Here is a 14,856-nt window from a genome sequence, read left to right as displayed (position 1 = left end):
TATAGTGCCAGTTTCTGACTGGGAATTCAAAGAATATATTGGGGTTACGTGCACCCACAATTTTTACTACTGGTATACAGTGCCATTGTCTGACTGGGAATTCAAAGAATATATTGGGGTTATAAATACCCTCATTTCTTGCTACTGCCATATAGTGCCAGTTTCTGACTGGTAATTCAAAGAATATATTGGGGTTACGTGCACCCACAATTTTTACTACTGGTATACAGTGCCATTGTCTGACTGGGAATTCAAAGAGTATATTGGGAATACAAATACCCTCATTTCTTGCTACTGCCATATAGTGCCAGTTTCTGACTGGGAATTCAAAGAATATATTGGGGTTACGTGCACCCACAATTTTTACTACTGGTATACAGTGCCATTGTCTGACTGGGAATTCAAAGAATATATTGGGGTTATAAATACCCTCATTTCTTGCTACTGCCATATAGTGCCAGTTTCTGACTGGTAATTCAAAGAATATATTGGGGTTACGTGCACCCACAATTTTTACTACTGGTATACAGTGCCATTGTCTGACTGGGAATTCAAAGAGTATATTGGGAATACAAATACCCTCATTTCTTGCTACTGCCATATAGTGCCAGTTTCTGACTGGTAATTCAAAGAATATATTGGGGTTACGTGCACCCACAATTTTTACTACTGGTATACAGTGCCATTGTCTGACTGGGAATTCAAAGAATATATTGGGGTTATAAATACCCTCATTTCTTGCTACTGCCATATAGTGCCAGTTTCTGACTGGTAATTCAAAGAATATATTGGGGTTACGTGCACCCACAATTTTTACTACTGGTATACAGTGCCATTGTCTGACTGGGAATTCAAAGAGTATATTGGGAATACAAATACCCTCATTTCTTGCTACTGCCATATAGTGCCAGTGTCTGACTGGGAATTCAAAGAATATATTGGGGTTACGTGCACCCACAATTTTTACTACTGGTATACAGTGCCATTGTCTGACTGGGAATTCAAAGAATATATTGGGGTTATAAATACCCTCATTTCTTGCTACTGCCATATAGTGCCAGTTTCTGACTGGTAATTCAAAGAATATATTGGGGTTACGTGCACCCACAATTTTTACTACTGGTATACAGTGCCATTGTCTGACTGGGAATTCAAAGAGTATATTGGGAATACAAATACCCTCATTTCTTGCTACTGCCATATAGTGCCAGTTTCTGACTGGGAATTCAAAGAATATATTGGGGTTACGTGCACCCACAATTTTTACTACTGGTATACAGTGCCATTGTCTGACTGGGAATTCAAAGAATATATTGGGGTTATAAATACCCTCATTTCTTGCTACTGCCATATAGTGCCAGTTTCTGACTGGTAATTCAAAGAATATATTGGGGTTACGTGCACCCACAATTTTTACTACTGGTATACAGTGCCATTGTCTGACTGGGAATTCAAAGAGTATATTGGGAATACAAATACCCTCATTTCTTGCTACTGCCATATAGTGCCAGTTTCTGACTGGTAATTCAAAGAATATATTGGGGTTACGTGCACCCACAATTTTTACTACTGGTATACAGTGCCATTGTCTGACTGGGAATTCAAAGAATATATTGGGGTTATAAATACCCTCATTTCTTGCTACTGCCATATAGTGCCAGTTTCTGACTGGTAATTCAAAGAATATATTGGGGTTACGTGCACCCACAATTTTTACTACTGGTATACAGTGCCATTGTCTGACTGGGAATTCAAAGAGTATATTGGGAATACAAATACCCTCATTTCTTGCTACTGCCATATAGTGCCAGTGTCTGACTGGGAATTCAAAGAATATATTGGGGTTACGTGCACCCACAATTTTTACTACTGGTATACAGTGCCATTGTCTGACTGGGAATTCAAAGAATATATTGGGGTTATAAATACCCTCATTTCTTGCTACTGCCATATAGTGCCAGTTTCTGACTGGTAATTCAAAGAATATATTGGGGTTACGTGCACCCACAATTTTTACTACTGGTATACAGTGCCATTGTCTGACTGGGAATTCAAAGAATATATTGGGAATACAAATACCCTCATTTCTTGCTACTGCCATATAGTGCCAGTTTCTGACTGGGAATTCAAAGAATATATTGGGGTTACGTGCACCCACAATTTTTACTACTGGTATACAGTGCCATTGTCTGACTGGGAATTCAAAGAATATATTGGGGTTATAAATACCCTCATTTCTTGCTACTGCCATATAGTGCCAGTTTCTGACTGGTAATTCAAAGAATATATTGGGGTTACGTGCACCCACAATTTTTACTACTGGTATACAGTGCCATTGTCTGACTGGGAATTCAAAGAGTATATTGGGAATACAAATACCCTCATTTCTTGCTACTGCCATATAGTGCCAGTTTCTGACTGGGAATTCAAAGAATATATTGGGGTTACGTGCACCCACAATTTTTACTACTGGTATACAGTGCCATTGTCTGACTGGGAATTCAAAGAATATATTGGGGTTATAAATACCCTCATTTCTTGCTACTGCCATATAGTGCCAGTTTCTGACTGGTAATTCAAAGAATATATTGGGGTTACGTGCACCCACAATTTTTACTACTGGTATACAGTGCCATTGTCTGACTGGGAATTCAAAGAGTATATTGGGAATACAAATACCCTCATTTCTTGCTACTGCCATATAGTGCCAGTTTCTGACTGGTAATTCAAAGAATATATTGGGGTTACGTGCACCCACAATTTTTACTACTGGTATACAGTGCCATTGTCTGACTGGGAATTCAAAGAATATATTGGGGTTATAAATACCCTCATTTCTTGCTACTGCCATATAGTGCCAGTTTCTGACTGGTAATTCAAAGAATATATTGGGGTTACGTGCACCCACAATTTTTACTACTGGTATACAGTGCCATTGTCTGACTGGGAATTCAAAGAGTATATTGGGAATACAAATACCCTCATTTCTTGCTACTGCCATATAGTGCCAGTGTCTGACTGGGAATTCAAAGAATATATTGGGGTTACGTGCACCCACAATTTTTACTACTGGTATACAGTGCCATTGTCTGACTGGGAATTCAAAGAATATATTGGGGTTATAAATACCCTCATTTCTTGCTACTGCCATATAGTGCCAGTTTCTGACTGGTAATTCAAAGAATATATTGGGGTTACGTGCACCCACAATTTTTACTACTGGTATACAGTGCCATTGTCTGACTGGGAATTCAAAGAATATATTGGGAATACAAATACCCTCATTTCTTGCTACTGCCATATAGTGCCAGTTTCTGACTGGGAATTCAAAGAATATATTGGGGTTACGTGCACCCACAATTTTTACTACTGGTATACAGTGCCATTGTCTGACTGGGAATTCAAAGAATATATTGGGGTTATAAATACCCTCATTTCTTGCTACTGCCATATAGTGCCAGTTTCTGACTGGTAATTCAAAGAATATATTGGGGTTACGTGCACCCACAATTTTTACTACTGGTATACAGTGCCATTGTCTGACTGGGAATTCAAAGAGTATATTGGGAATACAAATACCCTCATTTCTTGCTACTGCCATATAGTGCCAGTTTCTGACTGGGAATTCAAAGAATATATTGGGGTTACGTGCACCCACAATTTTTACTACTGGTATACAGTGCCATTGTCTGACTGGGAATTCAAAGAATATATTGGGGTTATAAATACCCTCATTTCTTGCTACTGCCATATAGTGCCAGTTTCTGACTGGTAATTCAAAGAATATATTGGGGTTACGTGCACCCACAATTTTTACTACTGGTATACAGTGCCATTGTCTGACTGGGAATTCAAAGAGTATATTGGGAATACAAATACCCTCATTTCTTGCTACTGCCATATAGTGCCAGTTTCTGACTGGTAATTCAAAGAATATATTGGGGTTACGTGCACCCACAATTTTTACTACTGGTATACAGTGCCATTGTCTGACTGGGAATTCAAAGAATATATTGGGGTTATAAATACCCTCATTTCTTGCTACTGCCATATAGTGCCAGTTTCTGACTGGTAATTCAAAGAATATATTGGGGTTACGTGCACCCACAATTTTTACTACTGGTATACAGTGCCATTGTCTGACTGGGAATTCAAAGAGTATATTGGGAATACAAATACCCTCATTTCTTGCTACTGCCATATAGTGCCAGTGTCTGACTGGGAATTCAAAGAATATATTGGGGTTACGTGCACCCACAATTTTTACTACTGGTATACAGTGCCATTGTCTGACTGGGAATTCAAAGAGTATATTGGGAATACAAATACCCTCATTTCTTGCTACTGCCATATAGTGCCAGTGTCTGACTGGGAATTCAAAGAATATATTGGGGTTACGTGCACCCACAATTTTTACTACTGGTATACAGTGCCAATTTCTAACTAGGAATTCAAAATGCGCAAGGCTCCCGGAAAGGGACGTGGACGAGGCCGTGGGCGAGGTCGGGGGAATGGTTCTGGGGAGCAAGGTAGCAGTGAAGCCACAGGGCGTCCCGTGCCTACTCCTGTGGGGCAGCAAGCATTGCGCCACTCCACAGTGCCAGGGTTGCTTGCCACATTAACTAAACTGCAGGGTACAAACCTTAGTAGGCCCGAGAACCAGGAACAGGTCTTGCAATGGCTGTCAGAGAACGCTTACAGCACATTGTCCAGCAGCCAGTCAGACTCTGCCTCCTCTCCTCCTATTACCCAACAGTCTTGTCTTCCTTCCTCCCAAAATTCCGAAGCTTTACAGAACAATAACCCAAACTGTCCCTGCTCCCCAGAGCTGTTCTCCGCTCCTTTCATTGTCCCTCAACCTGCCTCTCCACGTCACGATTCCACGAACCTAACAGAGGAGCATCTGTGTCCAGATGCTCAAACACTAGAGTCTCCTCCATCTCCGTTCGATTTGGTGGTGGATGACCAGCAACCCACCCTCATCGACGATGATGTGACGCAGTTGCCGTCAGGGCATCCAGTTGACTGGCGCATTGTGCGGGAGGAGGAGATGAGACAGGAGTTGGAAGAGGAAGTGGTGGATGATGAGGACACTGACCCGACCTGGACAGGGGGGATGTCAAGCGGGGAAAGTAGTGTGGATGTTGAGGCAGGTGCAGCACCAAAAAGGGTAGCTAGAGGCAGAGGCAGAGGTCAGCAGCTTAGGCGAAGCCAGGCCACACCCGGAATCTCCCAAGATGTTCCAGTTCGTACCCAGCCCCGAAAAACTCCCACCTCGAGGGCACGTTTCTCGAAGGTGTGGAGTTTTTTCAAGGAATGCGCCGAGGACAGATATAGTGTTGTCTGCACAATTTGCCTCTCGAAATTGATTAGGGGCTCTGAGAAGAGCAACCTGTCCACCACTTCAATGCGCCGTCATTTGGAATCCAAGCACTGGAATCAGTGGCAGGCAGCAACGGCAGGACAAAGGCCGCCTGCCGTTCACGCCACTGCCACTGCCTCTGCCTCTGCCTCTGCCACTGCCACTGCTGACTGTGCTGGCGATGCACTCCAGAGGACGAGCCAGGACACCACTTCATCTGCCTCCGCCACTTTGTTGACTTCTACCTCATCCTCCCCTGGTCCTGTCTTATCTCCTTCTCCTGCACCATCAAAGGCACCATCAGGCGTTTCTTTACAACAACCCACCATCTCTCAGACATTGGAGCGGCGGCAGAAATACACTGCTAACCACCCACACGCGCAAGCCTTGAACGCCAACATCGCTAAACTGCTGGCCCAGGAGATGTTGGCGTTCCGGCTTGTTGAAACTCCCGCCTTCCTGGACCTGATGGCAACTGCGGCACCTCGCTATGCCGTCCCTAGCCGTCACTACTTCTCCCGGTGTGCCGTCCCCGCCTTGCACCAGCACGTGTCACTCAACATCAGGCGGGCCCTTAGTTCCGCGCTTTGCACAAAGGTCCACTTGACCACCGACGCGTGGACAAGTGCATGCGGACAGGGACGCTACATTTCACTGACGGCACACTGGGTAAATGTAGTTGAGGCTGGGACTGCTTCCCAAACTGGCCCGGTGTACCTCGTCTCCCCGCCTAACATTCCTGGCAGGGACACGAGAAGAACACCCCCCTCCTCCTCCTCCTCTACCGCCTCCTCCTCCGCCTCCTCCTCCGCCACCGCCTCCTCCTCCGCTGTTAGATTGACCCCAGCTACGAGTTGGAAACGTTGCAGCACTGGCGTTGGTAGACGTCAGCAGGCTGTGCTGAAGCTGATCAGCTTGGGGGACAGACAGCACACTGCCTCCGAGGTGAGGGATGCCCTCCTCGATGAGACGGCAATATGGTTTGAGCCGCTGCACCTGGGCCCAGGCATGGTCGTTTGTGATAACGGCCGGAACCTGGTAGCAGCTCTGGAGCTTGCCGGACTCCAACATGTTCCATGCCTGGCCCACGTCTTCAACCTAGTGGTGCAACGTTTCCTAAAGAGCTACCCCAATGTTCCAGAGCTACTGGTGAAAGTGCGGCGCATGTGCGCCCACTTTCGCAAGTCGACAGTAGCCGCTGCTAGCTTAAAATCTCTCCAGCAACGCCTGCATGTGCCACAACACCGGCTTTTGTGCGACGTCCCCACACGCTGGAACTCAACGTTTCAGATGTTGAATAGAGTGGTTGAGCAGCAGAGACCTTTGATGGAATACCAGCTACAAAACCCTAGGGTGCCACAAAGTCAGCTGCCTCAGTTTCACATCCATGAGTGGCCATGGATGAGAGACCTTTGTGACATCCTACGGGTCTTTGAGGAGTCCACAAGGAGGGTGAGCTCTGAGGATGCGATGGTGAGCCTTACAATCCCGCTCTTGTGTGTTCTGAGAGAATCCCTGATTGACATCAGGGATAACTCAGATCACACAGAGGAGTTAGGGATAGCATCCGATCCGTCACAGCTGGAGAGTAGGTCCACACATCTGTCCGCTTCACTGCGTTTAATGGAGGAGGAGGAGGAGGAGGAGGAGGAGGAAGAAGAGTTGTCCGATGATGTGATGGTGATACAGGAGGCTTCCGGGCAACTTCGAATCGTCCCATTGTTGCAGCGCGGATGGGTAGACATGGAGGATGAGGAGGAAATGGAGATTGAACTTTCCGGTGGGGCCAGAGGAGTCATGCCAACTAACACTGTGGCAGACATGGCTGAGTTCATGTTGGGGTGCTTTACAACCGACAAGCGTATTGTCAAAATCATGGAGGACAACCAGTACTGGATCTTTGCTATCCTTGACCCCAGGTATAAAAACAACATCTCGTCTTTTATTCCGGTAGAGGGGAGGGCCAATCGCATCAATGCTTGCCACAGGCAATTGGTGCAGAATATGATGGAGATGTTTCCAGCATGTGACAGTGGCGGCAGGGAGGGCAGTTCCTCCAGTAGGCAACCAAGTTCTCACCGGTCCACACAAACGAGGGGCACACTGTCTAAGGTCTGGGACACCTTGATGGCACCCCCTCGCCAAAGTGCCGCCACGGAGGGTCCTAGTGTCACCAGGCGTGAGAAGTATAGGCGCATGTTGCGGGAATACCTTTCCGACCACAGCCCTGTCCTCTCCGACCCCTCTGCGCCCTACACGTATTGGGTGTCGAAGTTGGACCTGTGGCTTGAACTTGCCCTATATGCCTTGGAGGTGCTGTCCTGTCCTGCCGCCAGCGTCCTATCTGAGAGGGTGTTCAGTGCAGCCGGTGGCATCATCACTGACAAGCGCACCCGTCTGTCAGCTGAGAGTGCCGACCGGCTCACTTTGATAAAAATGAACCACCACTGGATAGAGCCTTCATTTTTGTGCCCACCTGTGTAAAGCACCCCAACATGAAACTCCATGTCTGTACTCAACCTCTCCAATTCCTCCGCATCCTCATACTCATCCACCATAAGCGTTGCACAATTCTGCTAATACTAGGCTCCCTCCAACATGATTTCCCCCAACTCTGCTGGTTAGAGGCTCCCTCCACCCTGATTTCCACCAACTCTGCTGGTTAGAGGCTCCCTCCACCCTGCTTTCCCACAACTCTGCTGGTTAGAGGCTCCTTCCACCATGAATTTGCCCAAACTGGGCTGTTTAGAGGCTCCCTCCACCATGAATTGGTCCAAACTGGGCTGGTTAGAGGCTCCCTCCACCATTAATTGGTCCAAACTGGGCTGGTTAGAGGCTCCCTCCACCATGAATTTGCCCAAACTGGGCTGTTTAGAGGCTCCCTCCACCATGAATTTGCCCAAACTGGGCTGTTTAGAGGCTCCCTCCACCATGAATTGGTCCAAACTGGGTTTTTTAGAGGCTCCCTCCACCATGAATTGGTCCAAACTGGGGTGGTTAGAGGCTCCCTCCACCATTAATTGGTCCAAACTGGGCTGGTTAGAGGCTCCCTCCACCATGAATTGGTCCAAACTGGGCTGGTTAGAGGCTCCCTCCACCATGAATTGGTCCAAACTGGGGTGGTTAGAGGCTCCCTCCACCATTAATTGGTCCAAACTGGGCTGGTTAGAGGCTCCCTCCACCATTAATTGGTCCAAACTGGGCTGGTTAGAGGCTCCCTCCACCATGAATTTGCCCAAACTGGGCTGTTTAGAGGCTCCCTCCACCATTAATTGGTCCAAACTGGGCTGGTTAGAGGCTCCCTCCACAATTAATTGGTCCAAACTGGGCTAATTAGAGGCTCCCTCCACCATGAATTGGTCCAAACTGGGTTTTTTAGAGGCTCCCTCCACCATGAATTTGCCCAAACTGGGCTGTTTAGAGGCTCCCTCCACCATGAATTGGTCCAAACTGGGCTGGTTAGAGGCTCCCTCCACCATGAATTTCCCAAAACTTGGCTGTTTAGAGGCTCCCTCCACCATTAATTGGTCCAAACTGGGCTGGTTAGAGGCTCCCTCCACCATGAATTGGTCCAAACTGGGCTGGTTAGAGGCTCCCTCCACCATTAATTGGTCCAAACTGGGCTGGTTAGAGGCTCCCTCCACCATGAATTTGCCCAAACTGGGCTGGTTAGAGGCTCCCTCCACCATGAATTGGTCCAAACTGGGTTTTTTAGAGGCTCCCTCCACCATGAATTTGCCCAAACTGGGCTGGTTAGAGGCTCCCTCCACCATGAATTGGTCCAAACTGGGCTGGTTAGAGGCTCCCTCCACCATGAATTTGCCCAAACTGGGCTGTTTAGAGGCTCCCTCCACCATTAATTGGTCCAAACTGGGCTGGTTAGAGGCTCCCTCCACCATGAATTTGCCCAAACTGGGCTGTTTAGAGGCTCCCTCCACCATGAATTGGTCCAAACTGGGTTTTTTAGAGGCTCCCTCCACCATGAATTGGTCCAAACTGGGCTGGTTAGAGGCTCCCTCCACCATGAATTTCCCAAAACTTGGCTGTTTAGAGGCTCCCTCCACCATGAATTGGTCCAAACTGGGCTGGTTAGAGGCTCCCTCCACCATGAATTTCCCAAAACTTGGCTGTTTAGAGGCTCCCTCCACCATGAATTGGTCCAAACTGGGCTGGTTAGAGGCTCCCTCCACCATTAATTGGTCCAAACTGGGCTGGTTAGAGGCTCCCTCCACCATGAATTGGTCCAAACTGGGTTTTTTAGAGGCTCCCTCCACCATGAATTTGCCCAAACTGGGCTGTTTAGAGGCTCCCTCCACCATGAATTGGTTCAAACTGGGCTGGTTAGAGGCTCCCTCCACCATTAATTGGTCCAAACTGGGCTGGTTAGAGGCTCCCTCCACCATTAATTGGTCCAAACTGGGCTGGTTAGAGGCTCCCTCCACCATGAATTTGCCCAAACTGGGCTGGTTAGAGGCTCCCTCCACCATGAATTGGTCCAAACTGGGTTTTTTAGAGGCTCCCTCCACCATGAATTTGCCCAAACTGGGCTGGTTAGAGGCTCCCTCCACCATGAATTGGTCCAAACTGGGGTTTTTAGAGGCTCCCTCCACCATGAATTTGCCCAAACTGGGGTGTTTAGAGGCTCCCTCCACCATGAATTTGCCCAAACTCTGCTGGTTAGAGGCTCAATCCACCCTGATTTTCAAAACAAATGTTGGTGCCAACCTCAACTTACTACAAGGGCCAAATTCACTGCTGGTGACAAGCTCTCCTCACTGCAAGTGCCAAATACACATGTTTCAAGGTGTTTTCCTACTGTCAGAGAGGTGGTATTGAGTGTGTAAAGTGTGTAGTTGTTAGGCTGTGATGTTGGGGTAATAGAGGGTCTTTGGTGTGTTAGATGCCCCCAGACATGCTTCCCCTGCTGTCCCAGTGTCATTCCAGAGGTGTTGGCATCATTTCCTGGGGTGTCATAGTGGACTTGGTGACCCTCCAGACACGGATTTGGGTTTCCCCCTTAACGAGTATCTGTTCCCCATAGACTATAATGGGGTTCGAAACCCGTTCGAACACACGAACATTGAGCGGCTGTTCGAATCGAATTTCGAACCTCGAACATTTTAGTGTTCGCTCATCTCTAATTATGGCAACAGTATTTTACAAAATTGTGATGCCATTAAATCAAAATATTATCACCCTTACAACTGCTTCAGTCTATTTCATGGAAATCTGTTTTTCTCCAAAAATGTAATTCTCCCTTAGGTTTATGAATAAAGTGATTTAAGAGAGAGATTGCTGTAGCATGGAATGGACAGTGTCTGCATTCAGTTTGTTCACAATATAGATGCCGGTTATCTATGATCTCTGAAAGTCTGTTAATTGCAGCAGTGTAAACATGCAAGCCATCTACATGAGATTTACTGCTCTTATATTCTGAGCATGTCAGTAACAACATATAGTAGGTCATCTTCTGCCATGGGTAATTTCTATGGATTTTATTCTGTATTAGTAAATAGGAGGCCACTGTGGTGTCCAGCAGCTTAGTGCATGTAAGACAAAGGCTATAGGGGATCTACTTTAGGGGTGTTTGACAATTGTAAAGATTCCAAAAGAAGGAGGAACTTTATGTTTTAAAAAGTATCAATAAAAACTTAAACTTTCTGTGCCCCTATAATATTCCTTGCAATTGTATGGGTATTCATCACTGACCGTGTATTCATAATAACAATAGCAATATCAGAGCCTATGGCCGAAACACCATGTGGCATAAACCGCAGAGAAAAATGCAGAGTTTTACAGTCACTGCAAGGTGGATGGGATTCTAGCAAATCCCATCCACATCTTGCAGAAAAATACGCAGTCAATTATAACTATTGAAACACCGTCAGTTTCCCTGTAGGTATAATGGAAACAGAAAGTCTGTGAAGGAACCTCTGCGGACTTTCTGTGAAAAGCAATGAGATGAAAAATTACAATGCTTCGCTGCTGCAGTTTTCCCACAGCACTTTTTGCTGCTGCTCGCTATGTGGGGTCTTAGCTTAATACAGTATGTCCAACCCTAGAGCCCGAATACAGAGACAGCCACCAAGCACCCAAATGTGGTGACAGTGACAGAGTTCAAGACTGTTCTGCCCATAGATCTCTGATATAGAATCTATGTAACACAGTCGCAACTAATATGGGAATTAGCTTATAATGTCCATCCCTTCTTCAGCTAGCATTATAGCATGTTATTTTTATTAAGTAGGTGCTACATATGTTTAGTTTCCATGATATAACATGCAAGTGATATGCATAAAACATGCGCTGTAACAGTTACCCATGTCACATACTGTAAATCTAATGAATGCTATTTGCTGTAGATTTGTAATTGTACCCTTTTATACCACTGATGTAAAGAGGTCAAGGTGTTCCACTGGATTTCTGTATAACCCTTTCCTAGGATTTACTTTAAGATTTCTTTCTTATTTTGTCTCTTTAATACTTTCAACCCCCTCCTCTATATTTCTATTGTATAAAAAATTTTACGTCGTATCTTACATATCAAATATTGATTTCTTTAAGGTGCAAGAAATTAAAATACCCTAAGGAACTTCCTCAGATTTCAATCATTTTCATCTTTGTAAATGAAGCCTTGTCAGTGATCCTCCGATCAGTTCACAGTGCAGTGAATCATACGCCTGTCCATCTTCTGAAGGAAATTATCCTTGTGGATGACAACAGTGATGAAGGTATGATTATATTTTAATATGCTATCTTCTATGCAGGAAAACTGAGTAATGTAATTCTATTATATATTTGTATATAGATTAACAGGCTCTCTGCGCTTCTAAAAATAAAATTGAAAGTTGAAAAGAGGACATGCCTGCACTTTGTAATGTAACTTTGAGAGGAAATGTTAAAGTGTACCCAAACTTTAAAAAAAATTAAAAAAAAATTAACTTTAAAAGTCAATTCTTCTTCACTTTTTGACCAGGCAAATTGCCACCAACACCAAATCTGTTGTACTTGCAAGGCACCAAAATGAGTTACTTTTGCTTCTGCCAATACAAGACTGCCAACTGTGTGTGAAAACATGGATTCTTCCCTAAAGAGCCTTTCATAAGAGCATTTTGTCTGTTATTTAAGTTGTATTTTACTGTGCCAAGTTGTATTTTACTGTAGTAATATTCTCCCTACCCCCAAAGAGTGGCCATGTGTGACACAAATAGGATAGCATATTCCTTTGTGTTAACTTCAGGAGGTAATATTGACTTAAACATTGTATAACAATGACAAATTTATCTGGACTTGTCACCAATCAGAAAAACTTGGAACTGAAAGTCTCCCTAAATCCTGCTTGTGAATGGTGCAACAGTGTACCTGCATGAGTGGCCATTCAGTTCTATGAGGCTGTGGGCACTACTGGAAATTACAGTCCCAACAGCCCTATAGCATTGATTGAATCACTGTTCCTGCAAGCGCAATGGGGCTCTATTCACAAAGGGGTTTTATGGAGACTTTGTGGTCCTCCATCCTCTTGATCGCTGGAGGATGCAGCAGTTGGTTCCCAGTGATTGATCACTTATTCCCTATAAGTGTCCATAAGGGGAGACACATCTCACCTAAATGCTCATTACAATCAGGTGGTACATGGCTAAAAAAAAAAAAACAACCCACAGCAATTTCCTCCTTGTATTCCACTGTTTAATATGTTTCTATTGTTTACAGTAATATTGGGTAAGAATATTGAATGTTGATACCAAATAAGTACATTTTTTACGTTTTACTACTTTTGTTCAACATAGTATTTCAGAGCATATAACTGTTACACTATTTGGCCAGACCCTTGGCTTCCATTGTAATGCACCAGTTCCCCATGATCCTGAGCGAGGGTCCAATCGTCTGACTCCTTATATTCTGCCATTGGTATTGACTGCACATTTAAGGTGTTATATGAATGAAATAAGAGGTTTCTCTGATGCCAGGCTCCATGGTGATTGTTGATGCACAACTTCAGAGCCCAGTCACCATGAAGTGAATTTATAGCATTCAGTGGAAACTCACAGATTACAAATACGTATGTCATTTTGTATGAGTTAGTTAGACATCCTTTATAGAAACAGTAGTCTATGAATGAAAAAATGGAAGGGCTCTTATAATGTGTTAATGGCCTATGTGATAACTCCCACTTTACATTGATTCTCCTATGCCTGATGTTCATCTTTGGCTAAATTATTTCTATTTGTAAAGGTAAAAAAATAGACTCATGCACACACTCACCATGTCTGTATTTTCTTAGTGTGTCAGTGCACTGCAATACAGGCTTCAACAAATTCAGTGTATACTGAAATGTTCTCCCCTTGAAGCTTCTTTATACCTATATGCATAATAAGATATGGCGTAGCATGGCATCTATATACTTTATATGACATCAGAGGTATATGAAGGTATAGTGGAGAGTATCTTTGAAGGCCCTACCCCAGTTCTATGCAAAACATAGTTGGAATACGGCAAATGTGGATCAGACAAAATTGATTTCTATGTGATGCCTTGGCATAGAGGAACGAAAGAAAGAAATATTAACCTTTGGTTATATCTGCATTTTGCACACTAACAAAATGATTCTACGTTTCAGTGGATAACCGTGAAGCAATTTCCGATTTCATGTTTCATTTTATGATTTATTTTTTTTTAATTACAAATTTGTTCATTTTACAGAATTGCTCTATATATTTTCCCTTAGTTTGTTGATAAACTTAATTAGCTTTCTGTGTTTTAGAAAGCCTGAAATGAAGCCAGAGATATTTATTGGTTTGTTATTCCTTCATTATTCCAGCACATGTTGTGTTCCCTGCCTGCCGCACAGCATAATCTTAAATACAAGAATAGGGTAACATACATTTTTTTTTATAAGCCAGGCAGAATAGTACAGACATTTTCTTTACAACTGTAACAAATTGAATATTTATTCTTGGGCTATTCATTTTAGTCTAATTGTCGGTATATTTGTCATTTTTTCTGTTTTGTAACAAGTTATTTGTTGTACTCGGTAGGGAAAGAAATAATTACATGTATTCAAAGAAACCTTTAATACGCATACAATTATTGTATGCTAAGGTCTTAATGAAGTTGTATAAACCTACTGCACCTTCATACATAATTTTTTTTCATGGGTTTTCCAATCTTGTAGAGCAGAGAAGTTTATTGGAAAACACTTAATGGAGTATTCCGTTTTGTATATTTATAATTCATTTGTCTACAGAATGAGATACCCTACAGTTTTACAATATACATGTTCTTTAAATTATGTTCATTTACCTTATTATATTAGTGGAGACCAGTTTCTACACTGTATTATCAAGGGGTAACATAAAAGGACCAAATCTGGCATCAGTCGTGTGACCCCTGGCATTCAATAAGAAACTGGGTTACATAGATGTGTATGGTTACCACACTGGAGAACAGCTGAATAGATGAGTAGTCTATTATGTGGATGTATTAAAAACAATAAC

General features: G+C 43.9%; 1 protein-coding gene across 1 annotated transcript in view; it reads left to right on the top strand.

Annotated features, from left to right (window-relative positions):
* Positions 1–14,856, top strand: part of GALNT17 (polypeptide N-acetylgalactosaminyltransferase 17) — a 359,033-nt gene that overhangs the window by 139,182 nt on the left and 204,995 nt on the right. Inside the window, exon 3 of the mRNA XM_075264887.1 lies at positions 11,927–12,093. Coding sequence (XP_075120988.1) covers positions 11,927–12,093 — 167 coding nt within the window. The remainder of the gene's footprint in view (positions 1–11,926; positions 12,094–14,856) is intronic.

This window comes from Leptodactylus fuscus, chromosome 2 (genome assembly GCF_031893055.1).
Source record: "Leptodactylus fuscus isolate aLepFus1 chromosome 2, aLepFus1.hap2, whole genome shotgun sequence".
NCBI classification, from domain to species: domain Eukaryota; kingdom Metazoa; phylum Chordata; class Amphibia; order Anura; family Leptodactylidae; genus Leptodactylus; species Leptodactylus fuscus.
Note: the sequence above shows the minus strand (reverse complement) of the source record. Positions and strands in the feature narration are given on the sequence as shown.